General features: G+C 35.5%; 1 protein-coding gene across 1 annotated transcript; it reads right to left on the bottom strand.

Annotated features, from left to right (window-relative positions):
- Window positions 1–159: 159 nt before the first annotated feature.
- On the bottom strand, window positions 160–21,976 carry prmt5 (protein arginine methyltransferase 5). Its single transcript, XM_048163491.1, has 16 exons — window positions 21,765–21,976; window positions 19,432–19,550; window positions 13,974–14,059; window positions 13,536–13,670; window positions 10,676–10,788; window positions 10,435–10,484; window positions 10,166–10,329; window positions 9,932–10,093; window positions 9,757–9,834; window positions 6,975–7,033; window positions 6,748–6,870; window positions 6,169–6,344; window positions 5,887–6,090; window positions 5,675–5,785; window positions 5,201–5,265; window positions 160–910 (listed from the first exon to the last, which is right to left on the bottom strand). The coding sequence occupies exons 1-16, from the start codon at window positions 21,860–21,862 to the stop codon at window positions 758–760; spliced, it is 1,896 nt and encodes a 631-aa protein (XP_048019448.1). The 5' UTR covers window positions 21,863–21,976; the 3' UTR covers window positions 160–757.
- Window positions 21,977–23,975: the final 1,999 nt, after the last annotated feature.

Below are 23,975 nucleotides of genomic sequence, written 5' to 3' on the forward strand. Positions count from 1 at the left end.
ACTCTGCTGGCTAGGAGACTAACACTGATGAATTGGAGGTCCAAAATGCCCCCTTCACATTCTCATTGGCTATCAGATGTTCTTTATTTTATTAAGTTAGAAAAGATAAAGAAATGTTCAAATAAGTTTTGGAAGTTGTGGATCATAACAGAAAGATCATAATTTTGTATCTTTTTTATTATTATTATTACTCATGTTGTAAGACAATACATTTTTTTTCAGGAAAAAAAAAACAGTATAAAAGTATGGGATATGTTTCCTAACACGGCCTGACTGGGGACATCACACTACAGTTGTTCTAACCATGGGGCACTGGTGGGCAATAGGGAAACAAGACTGATGTATAATGTCAAAATAGACCACCGGACTCACATAATCTGCTCTAGAAAATAACAGATTTCAAAAACTGACAGATTTTTTTGTTAATAAGTGGCAAATACTCCAGGCTTCAATTTTTTTTTTTAAATATCAGAGGTGTTTGAATTAAGAAAGAGCACCAGGACAATCGCACATTGCTTTAAAGGATCCCTCGTAAGAGCAGTTTTAATTCCCATCCTTATGAACAATACAGAAATGAGCAAAGATACGTCGCTGTCATGGAGAACGATCTCGGTGAGTGTAGTTGGGCCCTTGAAACCAGATATTTAAACCTGCCACTTGACTGTAAATCAAATAGTTTATTTAAAAAAAACCCAAACTAACAAAAATAAGTCAGTGTAAGCCCCGTGTGTGAGCAGATGTCAGCGTGGGAGTCTTGCTACAGGCCGATGGTGTAAGAGCGCCCGGCGGGGTTGTGAATGGCGGAGCACGTAGGCTCGGTCACAGCCCATTCATACCAGACCTTCTTCCCATTGTTACACCTCCAGAACCTCACGCTCACGCTATCACCACAGGACAGCGGGATCGGCTGCTGCATGGGGAGAGAGAGGGAGAGAAAAAGGTGTTAAGATTACATTCCCAACATGACTGTACACTTCAGCACATTAACTGTGGAGTTGATAAACTGCCACGCTGTGACAGTGCTTTACTGGCTCCTTTCAAACTGAAAGTGCTAACTGTATTCATGTCCATGACTAGGGTTGGGAATCGAAAATCTATTCCAAATCTGGAATCGGATACTTGTTATAAAATTAAAACTTTGATTCCTCTCATCGATTCCTTTTTATTTAAATATGACTTAACTATGAATTTAAACATGACTCTTAACCATACTGGTGCAAGAAGACTCACACACTGTTTTCTATGCGCACACATCCAAAATGTGTACACAGAAAGCCGCCTCTCATACGGAATAGTGTGCGATACTGAACCAAGCTTTCATCCGTGTCTTTTTGCACTTGAACGGACAAATACACACAAAACTGTCAAAATATCCTCATAAACTGTCAAAATATCCTCGAAAACTGTCAAAATATCCTTGCAAACTCAAAATATCCTCGTAAACTGTCGAAATATCCTCAAACTGTCAAAACATCCTCGAAAACTGTCAAAACATCCTCGAAAACTGTCAAAACATCCTCGTAAACTGTCAAAATATCCTCGTAAACTGTCAAAATATCCTCATTAACTGTCGAAATATCCTCATTGACTGTCAAAATATCCTCATTGACTGTCAAAATATCCTCAAACTGTCAAAATATCCTCATTAACTGTCAAAATATCCTCATTGACTGTCAAAATATCCTCAAACTGTCAAAATATCCTCATTAACTGTCGAAATATCCTCATTGACTGTCAAAATATCCTCAAACTGTCAAAATATCCTCGCAAACTCAAAATATCCTCAAACTGTCAAAATATCCTCGAAAACTGTCAAAATATCCTCGTAAACTGTCAAAATATCCTCGCAAACTGTCAAAATATCCTCGCAAACTCAAAATATCCTCATAAACTGTCGAAATATCCTCATAAACTGTCAAAATATCCTCAAACTGTCAAAATATCCTCGTAAACTGTCAAAATATCGTCAACTGTCAAAATATCCTTGCAAACTGTCAAAACATCCTCGTAAACTGTCGAAATATCCTCATTAACTGTCGAAATATCCTCATTGACTGTCGAAATATCCTCGAACTGTCAAAATATCCTCGAACTGTCAAAATATCCTCAAACTGTCAATATCCTTGCAAACTCAAAATATCCTCATTAACTGTCGAAATATCCTCATTAACTGTCGAAATATCCTCATTGACTGTCGAAATATCCTCAAACTGTCAAAATATCCTCAAACTGTCAAAATATCCTTGCAAACTCAAAATATCCTCGTAAACTGTCAAAATATCCTTGCAAACTCAAAATATCCTCATAAACTGTCGAAATATCCTCGTAAACTGTCAAAATATCCTCATAAACTGTCAAAATATCCTCGTAAACTGTTTGATTCCTCTCATCGATTCCTTTTTATTTAAATATGACTTAACTATGAATTTAAACATGACTCTTAACCATACTGGTGCAAGAAGACTCACACACTGTTTTCTATGCGCACACATCCAAAACGTGTACACAGAAAGCCGCCTCTCATACGGAATAGTGTGCGATACTGAACCAAGCTTTCATCCGTGTCTTTTTGCACTTGAACGGACAAATACACACAAAACTGTCAAAATATCCTCATAAACTGTCAAAATATCCTCGAAAACTGTCAAAATATCCTTGCAAACTCAAAATATCCTCGTAAACTGTCGAAATATCCTCAAACTGTCAAAACATCCTCGAAAACTGTCAAAACATCCTCGAAAACTGTCAAAACATCCTCGTAAACTGTCAAAATATCCTCGTAAACTGTCAAAATATCCTCATTAACTGTCGAAATATCCTCATTGACTGTCAAAATATCCTCATTGACTGTCAAAATATCCTCAAACTGTCAAAATATCCTCATTAACTGTCAAAATATCCTCATTGACTGTCAAAATATCCTCAAACTGTCAAAATATCCTCATTAACTGTCGAAATATCCTCATTGACTGTCAAAATATCCTCAAACTGTCAAAATATCCTCGCAAACTCAAAATATCCTCAAACTGTCAAAATATCCTCGAAAACTGTCAAAATATCCTCGTAAACTGTCAAAATATCCTCGCAAACTGTCAAAATATCCTCGCAAACTCAAAATATCCTCATAAACTGTCGAAATATCCTCATAAACTGTCAAAATATCCTCAAACTGTCAAAATATCCTCGTAAACTGTCAAAATATCGTCAACTGTCAAAATATCCTTGCAAACTGTCAAAACATCCTCGTAAACTGTCGAAATATCCTCATTAACTGTCGAAATATCCTCATTGACTGTCGAAATATCCTCGAACTGTCAAAATATCCTCGAACTGTCAAAATATCCTCAAACTGTCAATATCCTTGCAAACTCAAAATATCCTCATTAACTGTCGAAATATCCTCATTAACTGTCGAAATATCCTCATTGACTGTCGAAATATCCTCAAACTGTCAAAATATCCTCAAACTGTCAAAATATCCTTGCAAACTCAAAATATCCTCGTAAACTGTCAAAATATCCTTGCAAACTCAAAATATCCTCATAAACTGTCGAAATATCCTCGTAAACTGTCAAAATATCCTCATAAACTGTCAAAATATCCTCGTAAACTGTCAAAATATCCTCGTAAACTGTCAAAACATCCTCGAAAACTGTCAAAACATCCTCGTAAACTGTCGAAATATCCTCGTAAACTGTCAAAATATCCTTGCAAACATTTGAAACAATGAATCAAACAGTCAAATCCTAATAATTAATGCTGCTAAAAACATAAATCTGCAGTACACTTGCCTTGCATTTTGACTTTTCTGAAGCATTCTCCCTCAACAAAACTGAGTGGCTACATGAATGTGGCTGTCGTCTCTGAAGTTATTTTTTCAGAGTTGAAGTGAATGACGCAATAGGCATTTGCTTGCTTCGGCTATGGCAGTGGAATTATGCCAGTTTGATATGTCACAGGCAGCTTACATAAAACTTTTTTTTTTTTTTTTTTTCTAATTCAAAATACTCATGTGACTTGCTTGTCTTTCGAGCGGTCATTTCTGAGCTCGCTGCGATTGACACGAAGAAAACGCATGGGAGATTTTCCCAGGTGTATTATTTTAATGTGTTATTTAAAATGCTTTTAAATGTAAATGTAAAAAAGCTCAGGGCTCAGGGAAGCGGTGAACTGTAAACTTAAGTTTTTATTGACAAAATAAATAAAGGAAAGTAAACGACAGGTACATCATGGCCAACTGCCGCAAATACATAAAACGCAACTTAAAATGTCCCAGGCCTGGTCCTCTTTCATCCTCCACTGTAGTTACTCCTCCTTTTAACCTTCCGGAGCTCCTGAGACTCGAGACCGGTGTGGCGCGCAGGTGACATTCATTTAACTCTCGCGCTTTGCTCGTCACAGTAACATTAAAACGACAGTAATTCGAACAATAAAATCTTGTGTATTTTTTCCCCTGGGTAATCGACTTGTTTTCAGTGTCGACTAGTAGCAGCTGTAGCGTTTAGTTGACTAGTCTTGCACAATCCTAGTCTTAAGTGAACATAAACGGTTGAGAAATAAACACGTGTATCAGTATATTGGATCTGTGCAGCTCTTAAAGTGACAGCAGCAATAATGCTGCCGTCTCTATAATAACATTAATCAAACAACAAAAGACATAGAATTCACTCGCTGTTCTTGACTGAGTAACTATATTTCTTATCCAAAGCATAAGAGTTACTAAAATAAACACTACCACTCATAAGTTTGGGGTTGGTAAGATTTTTTTTTAAAGTACTGTTGTCAAGAACTCTCGCCCATTGTAATATACTTTAAAATGTAATTTATTTCTGTGATCAAAGCTGAATTTTCAGCATCATTACTCCAGTCTTTAGTGTCACATGATCCTTCAGAAATCATTCTAATATGATGATTAAAGATGCTGCTAAAGAAACATTTATTATTGTCAATGTTAAAAACAACTGTGCTACGTAATAACTTTTGGAGGATTCTTTGATGAATAGAAAGTTCAAAAGAACGGCATTAACATTGTAAATGTCTTAATTTTGATCAATTTAATATTTCCTTGCTGAATAAAAGTATTCATTTTTCTACAAAAATCTTACTGACCCCAAAGTTTTGAACAGTAACATGTGCTTGCATTTCATTCCGTAGGAATAATAATAAAAAAAATAGAAAAAAAAAGGTTTCTTGCACTTACTTTCAAAGGGAAAAGGATGGGGAACCAGGAGAACATCCCAGGAGAGTGAGTTTCAGGTTTTATACCTGCAAGGATGAAGAAAGCGATATTAAGTTGGTGAAAGTGCCGCACACAGTAACAGGCACACAAACAGCACTTTTGTTCAGTAAACCTGAATTACTACAGGTCATTTAAACACTTTATAGCTACAGTTTGATGCATTCTGTGTAGATTATTAACCATTTGGATGTAAATGTGATTGCCCTCCTCATGTAAATTAGATTTTAATGGCGATCAAGTTAATAAGGCAATGATTCTCGATTGCCCTCTCCCAATAAACCATGCCAATTTGTGGCCATTATTATATAAAATACTCAATGTGGTAACTACTTTTTGTTTAAATATGAATAGTTTGGTCATGCAGTAAGTGTGAATGAACAATGCAAGCCTTACTTTGTGATTGGGCCTTTAAACTGACACCAACATGAGACTTACTGAGCGTGACATCTTTGTAGAGTGTGGCCTCGAAGTATCCAGCAAAGCCATGAAGCACTGAATTACATCCCACAGAGAATCGTAGACATTGATACCGGTTATTATTCATATCTGTGCGGGGTACAGACCAAAAGTTAATGGCTTCGGAGAAAGTGTTACAAAACAAACTTGAGGTTGGTCATCTATGGGTCTGTCTCTGCAGGATCTCATACCTGTGGTGGGGTGTACGAAGGTGAAGCAAGGCTTGGGGTCTGCAAGTTGATGGAAGTTGTGTAGTCTGACAACATACGGTGTCTCAAAATGGCACTCGGGGTCTTTGTCTCGCTCCCGACAGCCTCTGACTTCATTATATAGTTTAGATGAGGACAACGGAGCCAGGAAAGATGTGTAGGAGCAGGGAATGCTTACGCCATCGTCTAAGAGAAAAACGAGCTGATCAAGAGATGTAAAACAGGGCGAATTAAAACAAAGACATAATTGATGATATCTCAAACCTTTGAGGAAGTGCTGCGCTCCATCAAGGCACTCGGGTGAAAGCTCATTGTCTCCGAATGACCCTAAAAGCTCGCTCACAATGATATCTGCTTTCTCTGGAGCCGTCCATTCCCTCATGTCACATGACACAACAGTCACTTGATCACCCCACTCCTCAAATTTCCAGTTCTCCAGCCTGAGAAAGAGAAGGGGAACACCAAAGCACTGCTGAGTAACACTTGAAAGTTGAATGTATTCAAGAAATAGAAGTAATCTGAAAGTAAATTGTTATATATATATATATATATATATATATATATATATATATATATATATATATATATATATATATATATATATATATATTATTTGAGGTCATGTGACTGAAGACTGAAGTAATGGCTGCTGAAAGTTCAGCTTCTTCACAGGAAAAAAATTACTAAAAAATAATCTAAAAAAGCAGTTCTTTTAAATTGTAATACTTAATATTACTGTTTTTATTGTATTTTTGATAAAATATGTATTAACAGAACAGTATTTTACTATCAAGAGAAGGTGAGAAGAGAAGAAAAGTCACACTTCAGTGTTAACTTCCTTACGTGACTACTGCATTAGGGTTCTTCTCAACAGCATATACGCGCAACTTCCTCTTAGCCTGTCTTGCCGCACGAAGCGAGGCGTTTACCAGCGGACCACGACCTGCACCTAGTACCATCAAAACCCTGAACAAAAAAATTCAGTGTTGACATAATCTGCCAAGCAATCAGCACATCTCTGCATTATAGAACTGACAATGGGACACCTGGGAATGTGTGAAGTCACTTACTGCACATTGGTTTCCATCTGTTCTTCAGGAACTCTGTCTAGCAGACATCTATATACAGCCTGGTGGAAAAGATGATTCACAATTAATGGATACAACAGCGGTAGTAACAACAGTTCATGCTAGATATTTGTTTTCAATAAGTGGTGCCTTTCTGTCGCCACAACGAAGTGTGCCGTTCACAAGTTTGTGGTCAGTAAAATTTAGTTTAAAAAAATAAATGGTTTTGCTCACCAAGGTTGCAAAAATACAGTTAAAATGATTCAATTATATGAAAAATCATTACAATTTAAAATAACCTTTTTCTATTTTAATACATTTTAAACTGTAATTTATTCCTGTATGTACGATATACAGTCCAGTCCAAAAGTTTGGAACCACTGAGATTTTTAATGTTTTTAAAAGAAGTTTCGTCTGCTCACCAAGGCTACATTTATTTAATTAAAAATACAGTAAAAAACAGTAATATTGTGAAATATTATTACAATTTAAAATAACTGTGTACTATTTAAATATATTTGACAAAGTAATTTATTCCTGTGATGCAAAGCTGAATTTTCAGCATCATTACTCCAGTCTTCAGTGTCACATGATCCTTCAGAAATCATTCTAATATGCTGATCTGCTGCTCAAGAAACATTTAATGTGTACAATTGTACAAAATATTTGTGTACAATATTTTTTTTCAGGATTATTTGATGAATAGAAAGTTCAAAAGAACAGTGTTTATCTGAAATCTAATCTTTTGTAACATTATAAATGTCTTTACTGCCACTTTTGATTGATTTAATGCATCCTTGCTGAATAAAAGTATTCATTTCTTTAATTTATTTTCAAAAAAATAAAAATAAAAATTCTTACTGACCCCAAACTTTTGAACGGTAGTGTATAATGCTACAGAAGCTTTGTATTTCAGATAAATGCTGTTCTTTTGAACTTTCTATTCATCAAGGAATCCTGAAAAAAAAAAGTACACAACTGTTTTCAACATTGAAAATAATCATAAATGTTTATTGAGCAGCAGATCAGCATATCAGAATGATTTCTGAAGGATCATGTGACACTGAAGACTGGAGTAACGATGCTGAAAATTCAGCTTTGCATCACAGGAATAAATTACTTTGTCAAATATATTTAAATAGTACACAGTTATTTTAAATTGTAATAATATTTCACAATATTACTGTTTTTTACTGTATTTTTAATTAAATAAATGTAGCCTTGGTGAGCAGACGAAACTTCTTTTAAAAACATTAAAAATCTTAGTGGTTCCAAACTTTTGGACTGTACTGTATCAGTACCATAACAGTCCAAATTGTACATTTTTTTTTTTTTTTAAATTTACAATAACTTTTCTATTTTTAGTATGTTAAAATATAATTTATTCCTGTGATGCAAAGCTGAATTTTCAGCATCATTACTCCAGTCTTCAGTGTCACATGATCCTTCAGAAATCATTCTAATATGATGATTTGCTACTCAAGAAACATTTCTGATTATCATCAATGCTGAAAACAGTAGTGCTGCTTAATATTTATGAGGAAACTGATTATTTTTTTCCAGATTCTTTGATTAATTTCTCTGAAATAAAATTATTTTGTAACAAAGTAATGTAATGCAATAATGTAAAAGTCTTAGCTGCCATTTTTGAAGAATTTAATGTGTCCTTGCTGAATAAAAGATTCTTAAAATAAATAAATAAATAAAATTAATTAAAAATCTTACCAATACCCAAACTTTTGGAAGTAGTGTGTTATTCTATGTATAGGGCCCTATGAAACCCATTTTATTTTTTTGCCCAAATTCCGTTTTAATTTTCCTGGATTCAGTTTTTTTTTTTCCTTTTTAATTTTTTTTTTACTACATTTTAATTTTTAGTAATCAAAAAGCATGTCTAATTGATTGAAATCAAGAAACCTATACAATTTAAGAACAGTTTAACAAAAATTACATTTTTAGGGTTCTATGAAATACATTTTATTTCTTTCTCAAATTCTGCGTTTTCTGTTTCAAGTTCTCTGGATTCCATTTTAATGGTTTAATTCAATTTTAATAATCGAAAATCATGCTTAATTAATCTGCAGCACATAGAGCTTTACTGTTAAAATTAAAACATGGAAGAAAAATTGTGATGTTTACTTAAAAATAAAGTTAATAATAATTTATTATTAGTAGTAGTATTAATATTATTATTAAATTGAGATGTAGCTCAATTTTACTGTACAACAGTAATACATTTCTGTCACAATTTTTTTGTTAAACCAAACTTTTATTTTGACATGTTTCAGTGAAGACCTGTGTGTTTGATATGATGATAGTCTTTATCAAATGAAATAGTAAAATGCTCATGAAGTGATTCTCAGAGCGGCTCTGGAGATGAAGTTCATGCATTCATGTCCTCATATAGTGAGGCGGCGCCGCGGCAGAGGCTGAAAACACCACAAGTGTCACGAGCATGAGGTAAATGAAACCGCGCGTCTGCCTCATTCATTCACACAGAGACACGCAGAACATGTAGTATTCATTTTTAAAAAGCGTTTTTGTGGTTTAATATTCACAGACACTATATCACGATTCGATTTAAGTGTACTGAGCTGGTTTTTATTTATTCATCAATTTTTTTGGACAAATTCCATGACATTCCGCGTTACACAGTAAATTCTGTTTTTATGACTGGATTGCGCGATTCCGTTCCGTTTTCTGCATTGCGGAAATTACAGGGCCCTCTATGTAAACTGGTGACCAGCAAGATTCTGCTTTCCATTAGCAAGTCCTTTTAACTCACCTGCTGGTACTGAGAATATTTGATAGGATCCTTTTCAAAAACTTCATACGTCTGCGATTCCAAATTATCCATTAAAGGCTGATAAAACAATTAGGCACCACATTAGTACAATCGAAACCAAAATAATCAATATTTCTGTGCACTAGGCAAAGCGTTTATTCTTTGAGAGACACACCTGCAGTGGTGACTGTAGGTAATCTTCATAGCCTTTGGCGAAGAGCTCGTAGGCATTAGGTGCTGGACGGTTTTGGTTGAGGTACTCTAGATACTGCAGATACGAGCGCAGGTCTTTCTCACTGTGGCGGTTCGCCCCTGTGAAAATAAACTGAGCCTCCAGCTGAGGAGGCCTCAGATTGTTAGATAACTGCACTGAATTGAATGAACGTGGCATAATATTGGTAACACTTACCTTGAAGAGGCGGAAGAGAACTCGCTGGTGGGCTTTTGAAAGGACCGGAAATCCTTTTTTATTGGTTAGAAATATGCTGGTGGGGAGAATGGCAGCTTTGATTGGCTCTCCAAGCCACTTGTCGATCACCGTGTCAGATGGCAGGTCTGCTCCGATCTCAATTGCTTCACACAGAAGTAAAAAAACAAACTGTAAGTGTTAGCATTCGCTGCTTCATTTTTAATAGGCAATTATAAGCACTGGACATTTGAGGTTTTTTTTGCTCTTACCGAGGCAAATCCTCTTATTATAGTCACAGAGTGTTCTGAATGAGTGCCACCTGAAGAGGAAAAAGGAAATTAAATGAACAGAGGCAGATGATTGCTTTGTTCTTCATGATTTAATCTCAAATATGGACTAAGAGAGAGAGAAAAAAAAAACGTCACAGTCATCCTTGATGGATGATTCATCTGATAACTTATTTAATATCTACATTTAAATGAACAAATGGCTTTGTTTTAGCCGTCTCACCATGCCCAGGTCTTCTCATCATTGCTGCCATCGTCTATTTGTTTAGACGGCTCGTTCTCGATGAGATCTTCCCGCATGTCCTCAGGAGCCAACAGTGGAACTCGTATCCAAAACTATGTAATTAAAAACAAATCACCATTGAACTAATTTATTCCTAATCAACTAAGAAAGCAGCATTACAACCAATAAAAGAGCAACCAACTGAGAAAAATCCAATGGATTTGTTTCTGCTTGCACACTGATGCACTACACACGGCTTAGCATTATAATTGAGTTGATACGGTGTCCTTACTGGAACAAAGAGGTTGTGTCTCTGTATTTTGTACAAGTGTTTCTAATAACTTACTTTCTAATAAATATGCATGATAGGAAAATGTCCTGAACGTAAATGAGGTGTAGAATTAATGGGATTTAGACTGTCATTACAAATAAAAATTTAACAACTAGTGAGGTCAATTGATTAAAAATTGTATGATTAAGCAGAATTAAATCACATTTATATCACATGATCCTTTAAAAATGGACAAACCCAGCAGTTGGGTTAAATGTTTGACCCAACATGCTGGGCAGTTTTATTTAACTCAACTATATGGCTATCTTAAAACGAACACAAAACAGGTTGGAAATTAAAATTCAGACACATAATCACTAGAGGCAACAATAACAATTAAAAGGTGAACATTTATTAATAAGCAATTCAATAAAGGTTTATCATTTAATTATTTAATAAAATTATTGATAAATGTTCATTTATTAAACATTAATAAAATGTTCATTTCCAACCTATTTTGAGTTCATTTTAAGTAAACAATACAGCAATTTTTAAACAATAGTTGAGTTAATAAAACTACCCAGCAGGCTGGACACACATTTAACCCAACCGCTGGGTTAAAAATTGTCCATTTTCAACCCAGCATTTTGAGTGTAATATGCTAATTTGGTGCTCAAGAAACATTTCTTATCGTTATCAATGTTGGAAATAGTTGTGCTGCTTTAATATTTTTTGTGGAAACTTCAAAAGTACAGCATTTATTTGAAACAGAATCTTTTGTCTGAAAAAAGTTTTAGTATTAATTTCTTTCTTTCTTTCAAAAAATAAAAAAAATCTTGCTGACCCCTTACTTTTGAACTGTAGTGTATCTGTGTTTATTAATGAGTTTGCTAGGGCTGAACGATATATCGTATTAGCATCGATATCACAATGTGCGCATCCGCGATAGTCACATGGCAGGTGTGTGCGATGTCAAGTATAGGGATCGTATTTTGATCTGTGATCCGTACGGGCCAGCCGCTCAGTTCAGAACGCATGCGATTTGTGGATTAATTGCAAAGTTCAACCATCATAGAGTGAAAGATTATCATTTGCATGTGTTTAAGTCCTGTCAGTCTTTTTGTACTTGATGTTTAAACTAACACAGAGCTGCGCAGACAGCACGTGAACACCAAATTCAGTTCTCTCCCTCTTCTTTTTAAGCTTGAACGGATACGTGCACGCAAAATTACGTCAAAATGCCCGTCAAGTATCCCCGTAAACACAGTCGGTTATGCGTGTCTGTAAACAATTGAGTTATAAAAACGGATGCGACCCCAAATAGGTATGAGAATGACACAGAAGAGAAGATATTGTTGAATAAAGTCGTTATTTTTGTTTTTGCACAAAAAAAGTATTCTCGTCGCTTCATAACATTAAGGTTGAATCACTGCAGTCACGTCGACTGTTTTAACAATGTCTTTAGTACCTTTCTGGACCTTGAAAGTGTTTATTATATTGCTGTCTATGGACGAGTCATATACCTCTTGGATTTCATCAAAAATAGCTTAATTTGTGTTCTGAAGATGAACGAAGGTTTTACGGGTTTTAAAACGACATGAGGGTGAATAATTAATGACAGAAATTTCTTTTTTGGGTGCATTAACCCTTTAAAAGGAAAAATATCCATATTTAAATATTTTAAGTAAAATAACTAGCTTCCGCCATACGACTGTACGCATACTGCGCAAACGACTTGTGCCAAATGAGTAACCTCTGACCTGATGCATTACACAATAATGAACACAGAAGTGCAGAGGAGAGAGCAAAACAAAACACCGGTCATGAATTAGAAGTCTAAAACAAGCAATTTTAAAGAGAAATTTCAGAAGATTTTGATATAAGAGAAGAGGAGTTTGAGTTGTTGCCCAGCCCCATTTGTTTAAGCCATGAGAGGCGTCTAAGCTTACGATACTCCTACATCCTGTGTCATACATCACTTCAGGGGTTACACTTGTGGTCGATTTGTGCAGTATGTGTACGGTTGTCTGGTGGAAGCTAGTTATTTTACTTCATACTTCAGGATTATATTTATGATGGATGGATGCACTTTTTTGGGCTTCAAAATCTTGCCCCCTATTCACTACCATTATAAAGCTTGGAGGAGCCAAAATATTTTTAAATATAACTCTGATTGTGTTTATCTGAAAGACGAGTCATATACACCTAGGGTGGCTTGAGGGCGAATAAATCATGGGATAATATTAATTTTTGGGTGAACTAAGCCTTTACGTTTTTAACATTTAATTTTTTTATACAATTAAGCACATTAATGTGCTAATCTGACAGCTCTGTAAGTACTGCAAAAGGATCTGATCACTTGACCTTTATGGATAATGCATTAAGTATTATTTTAAATAACAGACTAATAGCAAGCAAAAATGATAAACAGTCTACTCACACCACTAATTAAATTTCCATCAGTGGAAAAAAAGAAAAGCGAAGCAGCCAGAATGAAGATTACATGTAAATCATAGGCCCAGGGTGTATACATAAACGAATGTGTTCTGAGCATATTTGTTTTCATTCAATGCTACAGACTGCCATTACCATGCAAGAGTGATGTCCTGTGTGGATGTGGTTGAGCAGGATTCGAGCCAGGTTGGCACAGTGCGGACCCCTTAGGGGGATCATGAAAGCTGGCAGCCCCAGATAAGCACAGAAATTGAGCTCCTGTACCAGCGCCTGCAGCAAGGGCACAAAAGACATTACAAGGAGAGATCACATCAAAATAATCAACAAATCTGCTCAGCTTCCTCTCTGTTGGGCAGATCTCCAATAAATGGTCCTCGTTTTCATCTGACTCTTGATTACATCTACAGTGTGTTTGAAGGAGCCCAACCGGGTCAAGATATTGTACGCATGGATGCGTAATTTGTGACACAACAGCAAATTAATAATATCTGCCTAATGAATTCAGATTAGACGAGGAATGTTTAAAGAATCTGAAAGGAAAACACATAGATAATTACAAAACAATAAACATACTGCTTCTGAATTCCTGCGCTCTGTGGTCAACTCTGAGTCCGTCTCAATCCAGGAGGACAGCTTTCCCACGATAAGTGTGTTCCAATCTAATGAAGAAAGAATGGACATCCTATTATTACAAAGATATGATCCTGATGTCTAAGCGTATGTAACTCTGTAAATGTAATTACGCAGAGTATCCTGGATAAATGTAGAACAAGTCCGTTATTCAAGATTTAATTTCTTAAAAAGGAACTTAATGAGAATCTGACATTAAAGGGGTCTTATCACACAATCTTTAATCATATTATTTAGTCCCCTGAGCTTTGCTTAAAAGCTAGTTAAGGTTTTTGTGGCAAAAATAGTCATGATTTAGGTTTCATTACTGTTTTCTAACCCCTTTTTGACCCTTAAAATTGAATGGATGACTTTTAAGTCTCTCTTTGAATGTGAAATGTGACTTCACCACATTTTATTCTTATCATTAATTCATTTGGTGTCAGGATTAATATCATCTATAGAACTTCCTCCAAATTATCTTACCATCACAGGGCAAGTTTCCGAATGCAGAATAGTCATTATTGATGTGTAAAACATGGGCGGCCACATGGTAGTGCTTTCTTCTATCTGACATCAAAAAGATGCAGATGTTTTTCTGCTTAGTTAGACTGTTTGGGACTGGGGAGGAAGTTCTTGAGTTCTGAAAGTTACTAGGGTTGCAAAATTCCAGGAATTTATGGAAATTAACCCTTTGGAATCTGAGGCTGATTTGGGGCCTGGAGAAGTTTTGACATGCCCTGACATTTGTGCTTTTTTCAGTTGTTCATAAACATGTTAATGACAAAGGTGTCATTACACTGTATTCAGCACAAACTAGGCTACCATAATATGTGAGGAACATGTATGTACATGTTTGTGTTTTTGAAGGAATAACGTTTATGCGTGGTTATTGAAAAAACAAAAAACTTAAGTCACTGAAATAAGGCCAAAAATATATATTAAATCTGTGTTCACAAGACTTCTGGGTATTGGAGGTTGTAGACTAGAGTTTTTGCTTCAAAATTATATAAAAATTATAATGCCTACTCCTTCATATAAAACAATATATTGATTTAGTTTTTGTAAGACACTTTTTGTCAAGAAACACAGTATGCATGGAGGCGTGAATCATTATGAATAATGGGCCATTTACACCTGAGAAGACAAAAGAATCGCATAAAGAACCTCTAATGGTGCTGCATAAAATAATGAGGCCTTTCAGTCAGGTAGGCTGTGAAAAAAACCTCTGTAATCATGTCTCAGCTCAATTTAAAATAATTAAAATATAATGTATTTCTGTGATGCAAAGAGTCTGAATATAGGTTTTTAGTTTAAAAGCATGCACATTTGGAGAAATATTGATGGATTCTCATATGTTTATGCCAATTTTCTATACAGAGGAGTTATATTTATTATATATTCATTGTCATCACTATGAGCACTGGTGTTTTCAATTCATACTTGCAGTCGGAGGGCGCTCTGTACACCTTTAGTCCACAAATTATTCTAAAGAAGAAGAGGACATTTCAGGAATGGTGTTTTCAATTCATACTTGCAGCCGGAGGGCGCTCTCTGTGCACATTTAGTCCACAAATTATTCTAAAGAAGAAGAGGACATACCAGGAATGGTGTATTCAATTCATACTTGCAGCCGGAGGGCGCTCTCTGTGCACATTTAGTCCACAAATTATTCTAAAGAAGAAGAGGACATACCAGGAACTAACGCTTGTCTTACAGAGGTTGTTAACCATGGCTTTTACATACAGATAAACACTTTTCAAGACAATAAATACATGATTGAGATGATGTATGCCTGTATTGACTCATAATTTGCCTCTGAATAGCGCTGCTCCGTGGGCGTGGCCGCATTAGCGGATAATGAGCTGAATCATGGACTTCTGACATGTGTCTCTATTCATACAGATTACATAAACACAGAATTTTTGTTTTCGATATGACTTACATGGTTTAAAACCTGACATTTCAACGTGTCTTTAGACATAAGTCTAATTTTTTTGTGATTAGTATTCACTAAGTTATAGTTCATTTTCTAAGAACTATCAGATTAAACTTTGTTCAGAGGGAGAGGACAGATCATGCATCATTTTAGTTTTCTTTATTTTGCAAAAAGCACAACATTTTTTTTTTACTCTGAGTGTACACAAATAAAAGAAGATATTCTATAGTTTCAATTGATATATTACTTATGTCTCTATGACAAAAAATGACGGAGTATTTTAAGTCTGTTTTGCTGCAATGTGAAAAAAAACCTGCAAAACGCGCCGGCGCGTTTTCAGACCTCAGGGAGTTAAAGGGAACAAACTGGAAATTTGCAAAATTGCACGTTAGCCTATAACAGTGAACTTAAATGTAGTTGAAATCTTTCAGCATAATCTTGGTTAAAACAACCAGATTTAATGCAAATTCAGTTGAATTTCTATCCTGCACATTCCTCAATCACATAAGCACACTACTTCAGACGTTGAGTGGCGACCCAACATAGTACCAAAAAAGCAGCGAACAAAATGTCTTAAAATCAAACATTTCACTCTATTAATTTAATATTATTTATTTTATGTTAAAGAGGCTATATGTAAGAATTTTCATGTATTAATATCTTTTTTTGCCAATGTGTAAACAGCTTGCTATAAAACTTAATTTCGAACTTCTCCGACTTCCCAGGTTGTCTATGAAAGCCGACACGATGTTGGTGAATCATGTTCAGTCACTGTTTTGGCCGAGGTTCGCTCGAGTCATTATGGAGTGTGTGCCAGCACAAGCAATACATTTCTGGCTGCAGTTCATTTAATGGCCACCGGTGTCGCTAAAAACAAGGGTTTCTGGGTTTCTATTTGTAGCCCCTTTAAAACAAAATTTATATACACTACCGTTCAAAAGAACTTTAAAAGAAAAAACTCGTACATTTGCACTTTGTACATGTTTTGCAAGAAGAAGTTGGTTAATAAAAAATAAGTTAAAAAAAAAATCTTGGAAAAAATTACACTAATCTAATAATTCAGTGTACATTTGTGGTCAGCACAAGTGTAATGCATTATAAAAAAAAAAATGACATCCTTGGGTACCGCTCTATGCTGGTGATGAAAAATGAATGCAACAGAAAACTCAATAAGCAAAGTGCACACTACAGTGCAAGACTGAACCTTACTGGTCATGTCACAGCCCTGGGTATACTTCGTTTTTTGCACAGTCGAACGCGCAGCCTTGCAATGTATACTTCATTGGACTTGACCGCATACACAGGTGTTTGACGCATGAGCAGTTTTGAGCACGAGTTACAACCCATGTGAATATATTTGTGTTCGTTCATGCTAGAGTTGTACAAATGAGGGTACTTTCTAACCTCAACAATCTCTCGTCTATGTAGGCCTCTATTGTCGCTGTAGCTTGCATACGTTTCTGCAAAGCCACTGGAAGGCAAGCCTGCAACCTTTAGCCCCAAAAAGCATAACAGCTGGCGGTATGCAGGGAAGGAGACCAGAGGCCGTTTTTTGAATGGATGTCAATGGATGAAAGGATTCACTATGCTGATTAAACAGCTTTTATGGGGAAATAGCTAATAATTTAATTAATCAACAGCCTTTTCGCTAATCTTCAGCATGTTTTACACTAAACAAAACTTTTGTTGGAAAATATATGTAGATTTTAGCTTGATAATTAATTTTTTTTAAGAGAAGGTAGACTAGGGAATGTTGCGACAGGTAGGACTCATTTATGTCATTACCAACAGCAAATGTGCCGCATTACTGTTTAACTGATAGAACAATAGATGTTGTGTAAAAGCCACTGGAAGGCAAGCCTGCAACCTCTAGCCAAAAAAGCACTAATGCAGGGAAGGAGTTTTGAACGGCGGACACTGATGTTACTGCCATTACATGACAGGCGCCGCACGTGATTAAGTTAGCCGTTACGTTAAAATTGTAACAAATAATCAAATTACAAGTAATAGCACAAATAAATACAACAGAACAAACATATACATGTAATAACAGTGCTTTTCAAGTTTTTCATGAAGGTTTAAACAGGAGAGTTTCAGGCAAAGAAGTTGTAATGTATAACTATTTAGCTATAGATTTATTAAAGTTAATCAGTCAAGAGCAGTTACAGATGCATAAATAATGTTTTGAAATGTTGAAAATATAAAACTTTAAATACTGTTATTTGAAATTATTTAAAAAATGAAAAGACACTTTAAAAGTGTAAATAACCCCGCCAGTAGGTGGCAGCGAATCACTATTAATGAGTGAGTCATTGAGATTCAATCGATTCATTCAAACGGCTGATTCATTCAGGAAATGTTGCCGAAGAGACGCAAAACAATTCTGTGGACTCTGGAACTATTTTCATAGGCGAAATGGAGCGAAACGGGCGATTTGGTGTCTTAAATGTAAGTCACTCGAAATTAAGTTCTTGTTCATTAAACTGTACTCTGAATAAAATCAATACCACATTTGTAATCATGCTGATATTTGTAGAAAACAGTGCGCTTTGTGTAATATTGGTTAACTATAAATTATATATAAAAGACATACGGGCATTTTTGCCCCTTATCCCAAATTCTGGGGCATTCTAAAGGCATTTTAGGAGACTAAATCACGCAGTGAAAGCGTACACTCTAAATATGCATGTCAAACTCTAACCTACTAGACTACGTCACGTAGTGCATGCATGCACTCAATGAGTGCGTTTTTGTTTGGTTTTTGTAAAGTGAGGGACAGTCTTGATAATGTCAGGTCATTTAATCAACAATTACGATATCATAGACGATATATATCGCACACCCTACAGCACTGGCCCGATCGGGCAAGCTACCGTTGCGTCTACTGTCCCGAGCATCGTTCACACTGGCCTCATACACTGTAATGGTGATCTTGCGCGCAATTCTCAAAACACCCACAAGATGGCGGCGTTTATCTGTGAATCCGATATTAAAAACCAATATCCGATTATGGTAAAATGCTTAAATATCGGGGAAAATATCGGTAAATTGATATATTGGTCGATCTCTAAAAAATTATTTTTTATAATTTATTTATAAAATTTGTATTAGTTTGCATGCATGTCTGCTTATGACCAAACTAAATGTTTATGTTTGCATATGATAAAGTTTGCATAAATTACATCACATTTCCAATTAATCCCTATAAATTCTCGTTAAGTGTCCAACTTGGAATATTCCCAAAATTCCCCGGCTTAACTTCCCATGGAAGGTTTCAGGAAAGTTCCCGACCCTTTGTAAACCCTAAAAGTTACAATATGTTTTCATTGATATATATAATTGATATGTGTGTACATGGATGTCTAACGTTCATAGATCAAACCATGACCACTTTAAGAGCTTGAAAGCCTTAAAAAAAAATGTGACTGACAGTGTGCTCCATCTAAATATTCACACATGCAATAGAGTTTCTTTATATCTCACCTCTGCCACATAACAGCAGGTCAGAGCGAGTTTGGGCTCCGGGTCGTGACTTGGCAGGGTCCAGTTCATACTCCCGTCGGAACCGCGGGTGGAACAACGGCATGCACAGGAAATCAAAGCTATAGGACAGAATGACACGCATTTAGACAAACAGGGCAAACAAGAAAACAGATATTGGCAGAATTTCAAGTTTAACCTGTTAAACTGTCACCGGTGGGCCCACATCCATTACATATTTAAAACATTAATATTCTATACTAAATTTAAACTAATCTTGACAAACTATATACCACTATATATCATATGAAAGATTTGATTTTCAAAATAAATTACAGAGGAGCAGTAATTTATCAATTTGCAACAAGCATATTTTCATACTCATAAGGCATGTTCAGACCTTTATTTTGAACATGAAAAATCATTAAAGATTGATTGAAACATGTTTGTTTTCATGCCAAGAGTTCAAAAGATAACATCCATTCAATTTTTTCAGAAAAAAAAAAGAGATCTGAAAATGTTTTTAATAGAAAAAAATAAAAAAACATTATGATTTTGGCAGCGATCTATAACCCACATACATGTTATGTTTATTAGAGGCTGAATTCATATCAAATTCTGCCAAATTCCCATACTACTTCTATATATGATGTCTACTTCATAAATTGTATGATAATAATGGAAATATATGGTTCAGATCACTCAAACCATATATGGAACTGGAGGCACCCTTATATGGTCAGTAATGGAGCTTGGTTGTCATCTAGTGAAAAAGTGTGGTACTGCGGCCAAACAAAATCTTACTGAAAGCTCATTTTTGTGAGATATCAACCTGAAGTTGATACAGTTTTAGAGTAAAACTTGTTTTGTAACATATTTATTTTATATAAAATATTATAATTTTACATTTCCATAAACTTAAACTTCTATAACTTTTTTCTGTTAATTATTCTCTTAATTATTTCACTTCTACAATAATCTACCAAATTTTATCTTTAAAACAAGACCAGCCTTATGTCTATATTCCAAAGTATTCTTGAATTACAACCATTTAAGTTTGGAAAGTGCATTTTCATGTCTATAAAAAAACTGGGGGTTGACAGTTAAAGGATTAGTTCACTTTCAAATAAATTTTCCTGATAATTTACTCACCCCCATGTCATCCAAGATGTTCATGTCTTTCTTTCTTCAGTCGAAAAGAAATTAAGGTTTTTAATGAAAACATTCCAGTAGGGCTGCACGATTAATTGCACGAGATTGTCATGCGTGTCTCGTCAGTAAAGCCGGTTCTGTGATTAGCGGTAAATGTCCATCACCTGCTTTCAAATGGAGCGGCACTTAATATACAGAGCCGTAGTTCACGGACAAGCTATGATGAACAACGATGAATCGCTTTCGATTACGAACGCGATATTGCGTAGCTTGTCCGCGAACTACGGCTCTGTATATTAAGTGCCGCTCCATTTGAAAGCAGGTGATGGACATTTACCGCTAATCACAGAACCGGCTTTACTGACGAGACACGCATGACAATCTCGTGCAATTAATCGTGCAGCCCTACTGGAATGTTTTCATTAAAAACCTTAATTTCTTTTCGACTGAAGAAAGAAAGACATGAACATCTTGGATGACATGGGGATGAGTAAATTATCAGGAAATTTTAATTTGAAAGTGAACTAATCCTTTAACAGGTTAAAGTAAATGCCAAAAGTCTTCAATGGGGATGGCCTCTTCAAATTTTGTTTTGAACCTTATGGATCCCTGTTTAATTAGAAATCAATAAAGTACATATTTTTCAATTCAGAAACACCAAGCTTGTTTGGTATTACAAAACAAAACGTTTATAAATACAGTTATAGTAAATCATTTGTGCCATTCAGCTGTCAAGTGAGTCATTATAACCTCTCTTCATCAGGCTCACAATCCTTTGAATAGAATGCATACATCTAATCACCTCTTTAAATAACAAATGAACTGAAGAAGCAGTCAGTAATACTTCTGCCACAATTTTTGAGCTGGAAAACTAACATGACACATCAACACGAATGAATAAGTTCATTCAAACACATCTATTAAATAATCAGGCGAGCCCATTACATTTTTAACACATATTCTGGAGATGTTCGTAAAGGTTTCAAAAGAAACCATCACATTTTTGGCCAAAACTGATGTGCAGACTCATGTGTGCAATACAAGCAGCTCTGAGATGCGCTAAGCTAGCAAATGCTCATGTGCATCACGTGCGGCGACCTAGCCGAGACAACTTCAACTGAACACACTTCATTTAGCTTGGATATGTTTTCTTCGTTACTGCGCCGATAGCTGCCCTTGCTTACCCTAATTTGGCGACCGCGGCGAGGGTGTCCGCCACTTCGGGAACACAACTCAAATCTCTCCCGCAGGAGACCCTGCTACCTGCGCTGCCGGACGCCATCGTTAGGAGACTGGATGGGAGGGAAAATGATACTGACACAGGACTATGGAGAAACTGAAGCCATGTTGGCTCAATACAAGTGCGCCTGGACTCGAGCAACCATGCGGCGGTGGAGCCAAAATGGCGGTTGCGTGAATCGCAGTTTCGACTCAATCTCGTACGACTCTCGCGAGACTTCAGAACGAGGTCAGGCGTGATGCAGCAGACTAGAAAGAAGCGATTTGCTCTTTGAGGCGAACTTGAATTTGCTCCAGTAATTTTGAGAGAACGTTTAATTAGTTTTAAGGGATTGTGTCGTTTATGTAATAATCAGCTTGTTTTTAATACAACAGGATTATTCATTATAAACTGAGTTTAGTGATAACTACGGCAACGCCGCGTTATTTTAATTAAACTGAGCAGATTAAACTCGCGTGCCAAATGGATTTTGCACCGGAATTTTACAAATAAAAGAATATTTGAGGGCTTTACTATTGCCTCAAGTAGAATAGCTCTCCAAAATATATTGAATTATTTATTTACATCACTCACTACTAACTACAGAGGATTTGAAATCAACTTTTTTAATTACCACCAGCCAGTTTGGCTCCTAAATTTTTACATTGAGAACATTGAGAATCAATTTTTTAATAAACCAGAAATTACTTAGATTAACTTAGATTTAAATATTTATTATTAAATCTGATTCTGAATCCTTGAATCTAAGCTTTTTTAAAGAGAGTCACACGTTGTTTGCGTAATAAAAACGAAATTCTCAGAGACTTCTCTTATAAAACAGCATTTATTGCATTATTTTTTTGTCATTTTAAAAACAATGTATTTTAATCTCAAGATGTGGCTCGTTCAAGTGCTCTGCATGCTTTTTTGGAGAATCAAGAACAAACATACCTGATAGTAATCAGCTCTTAAACCATTTCTATACTACGTATCACCAAAATACTTAATTATAAAGGTCGTAATCGAATATATTCATAATTCATGAAAAAGATTTAGTTTTGAAAAGATTTCATAAAGATTTTAGGGATATACTTGCATACAAGTTGGGTTGAAAATTGACAAACCCAGGGGCTGGGTTAAATGTTTGCCCAACATACTGGGCAGTTTTATTTAACCCAACTATTGTTTAAAAATTACTCAATGTCTATCTTAAAATTAACCCAAAATAGGTTGGAAATTAAAAATCAGACACATAATTATAGAGGCAAGGATCAAATCAGTAATCAAGTGGTAAACATTTATTACTAAGCAGTTTAATAAATGTTTATTATTTAATTATTATTCATTAAACTTATTAATAATTGTTCATTTATTAAACATATTAATACAATGTTAATTTCCAATATACTTTGGGTTCATTTTAAGCAAGCGATACAGTCATTTTTAAACAATAGTTGAGTTAAATAAAACTACCCTGCACTTTGGACAAACATTTAACCCAACCGCTGGGTTAAAACAACCCAGTCGCTGGGTTTGTCATTTTTCAGCCCAACTTGGGTTGTTTTTAACCCAGCATTTTTAGAGAGTACATAAACAAAAAGCATTAAAGGGTTAGTTCACCCAGAAATGTAATTTACTCACCCTCTTGTCGTTCCAAACCCGTAAGACCTTCGTTCATCTTCAGAACACAAATTAAGATATTTTTGATGAAATCTGATGGCTCAGTGAGGCCTCTATTGACACTTGACAGCAAGACAATTAACACTTTCAATGCCCAGAAAGCTACTAAAGACATATTTAAATCAGTTCATGTGACTACAGTGGTTCAACTTTAATGTTATGAAGCGATGAGAATACATTTTGTGTGCCAAAAATACAAAACAAAATAAAGACTTTATTCTAGTGATTGGCAATTTCAAAACACTGCTTCATGAGGCTTTACGAATCTTTTGTTTCGAATCAGTGGTTCGGAGCGTGTATCAAACTGCCAAAGTCACGCCCCCCAGTGGTGAACCATTGAAATTTCAAAACACTTATGACATAACGAAGACTTGTTTACTGAAATCACGTGACTTTGGCGCTCCGAACCACTGATTTGAAACAAAAGATTCGTAAAGCGTCATGAAGCAGTGTTTTGTAATCGCCCATCACTAGATATTGTTGAATAAAGTCTTTA

This window comes from Megalobrama amblycephala, linkage group LG17 (assembly GCF_018812025.1).
Source record: "Megalobrama amblycephala isolate DHTTF-2021 linkage group LG17, ASM1881202v1, whole genome shotgun sequence".
NCBI lineage: Eukaryota > Metazoa > Chordata > Actinopteri > Cypriniformes > Xenocyprididae > Megalobrama > Megalobrama amblycephala.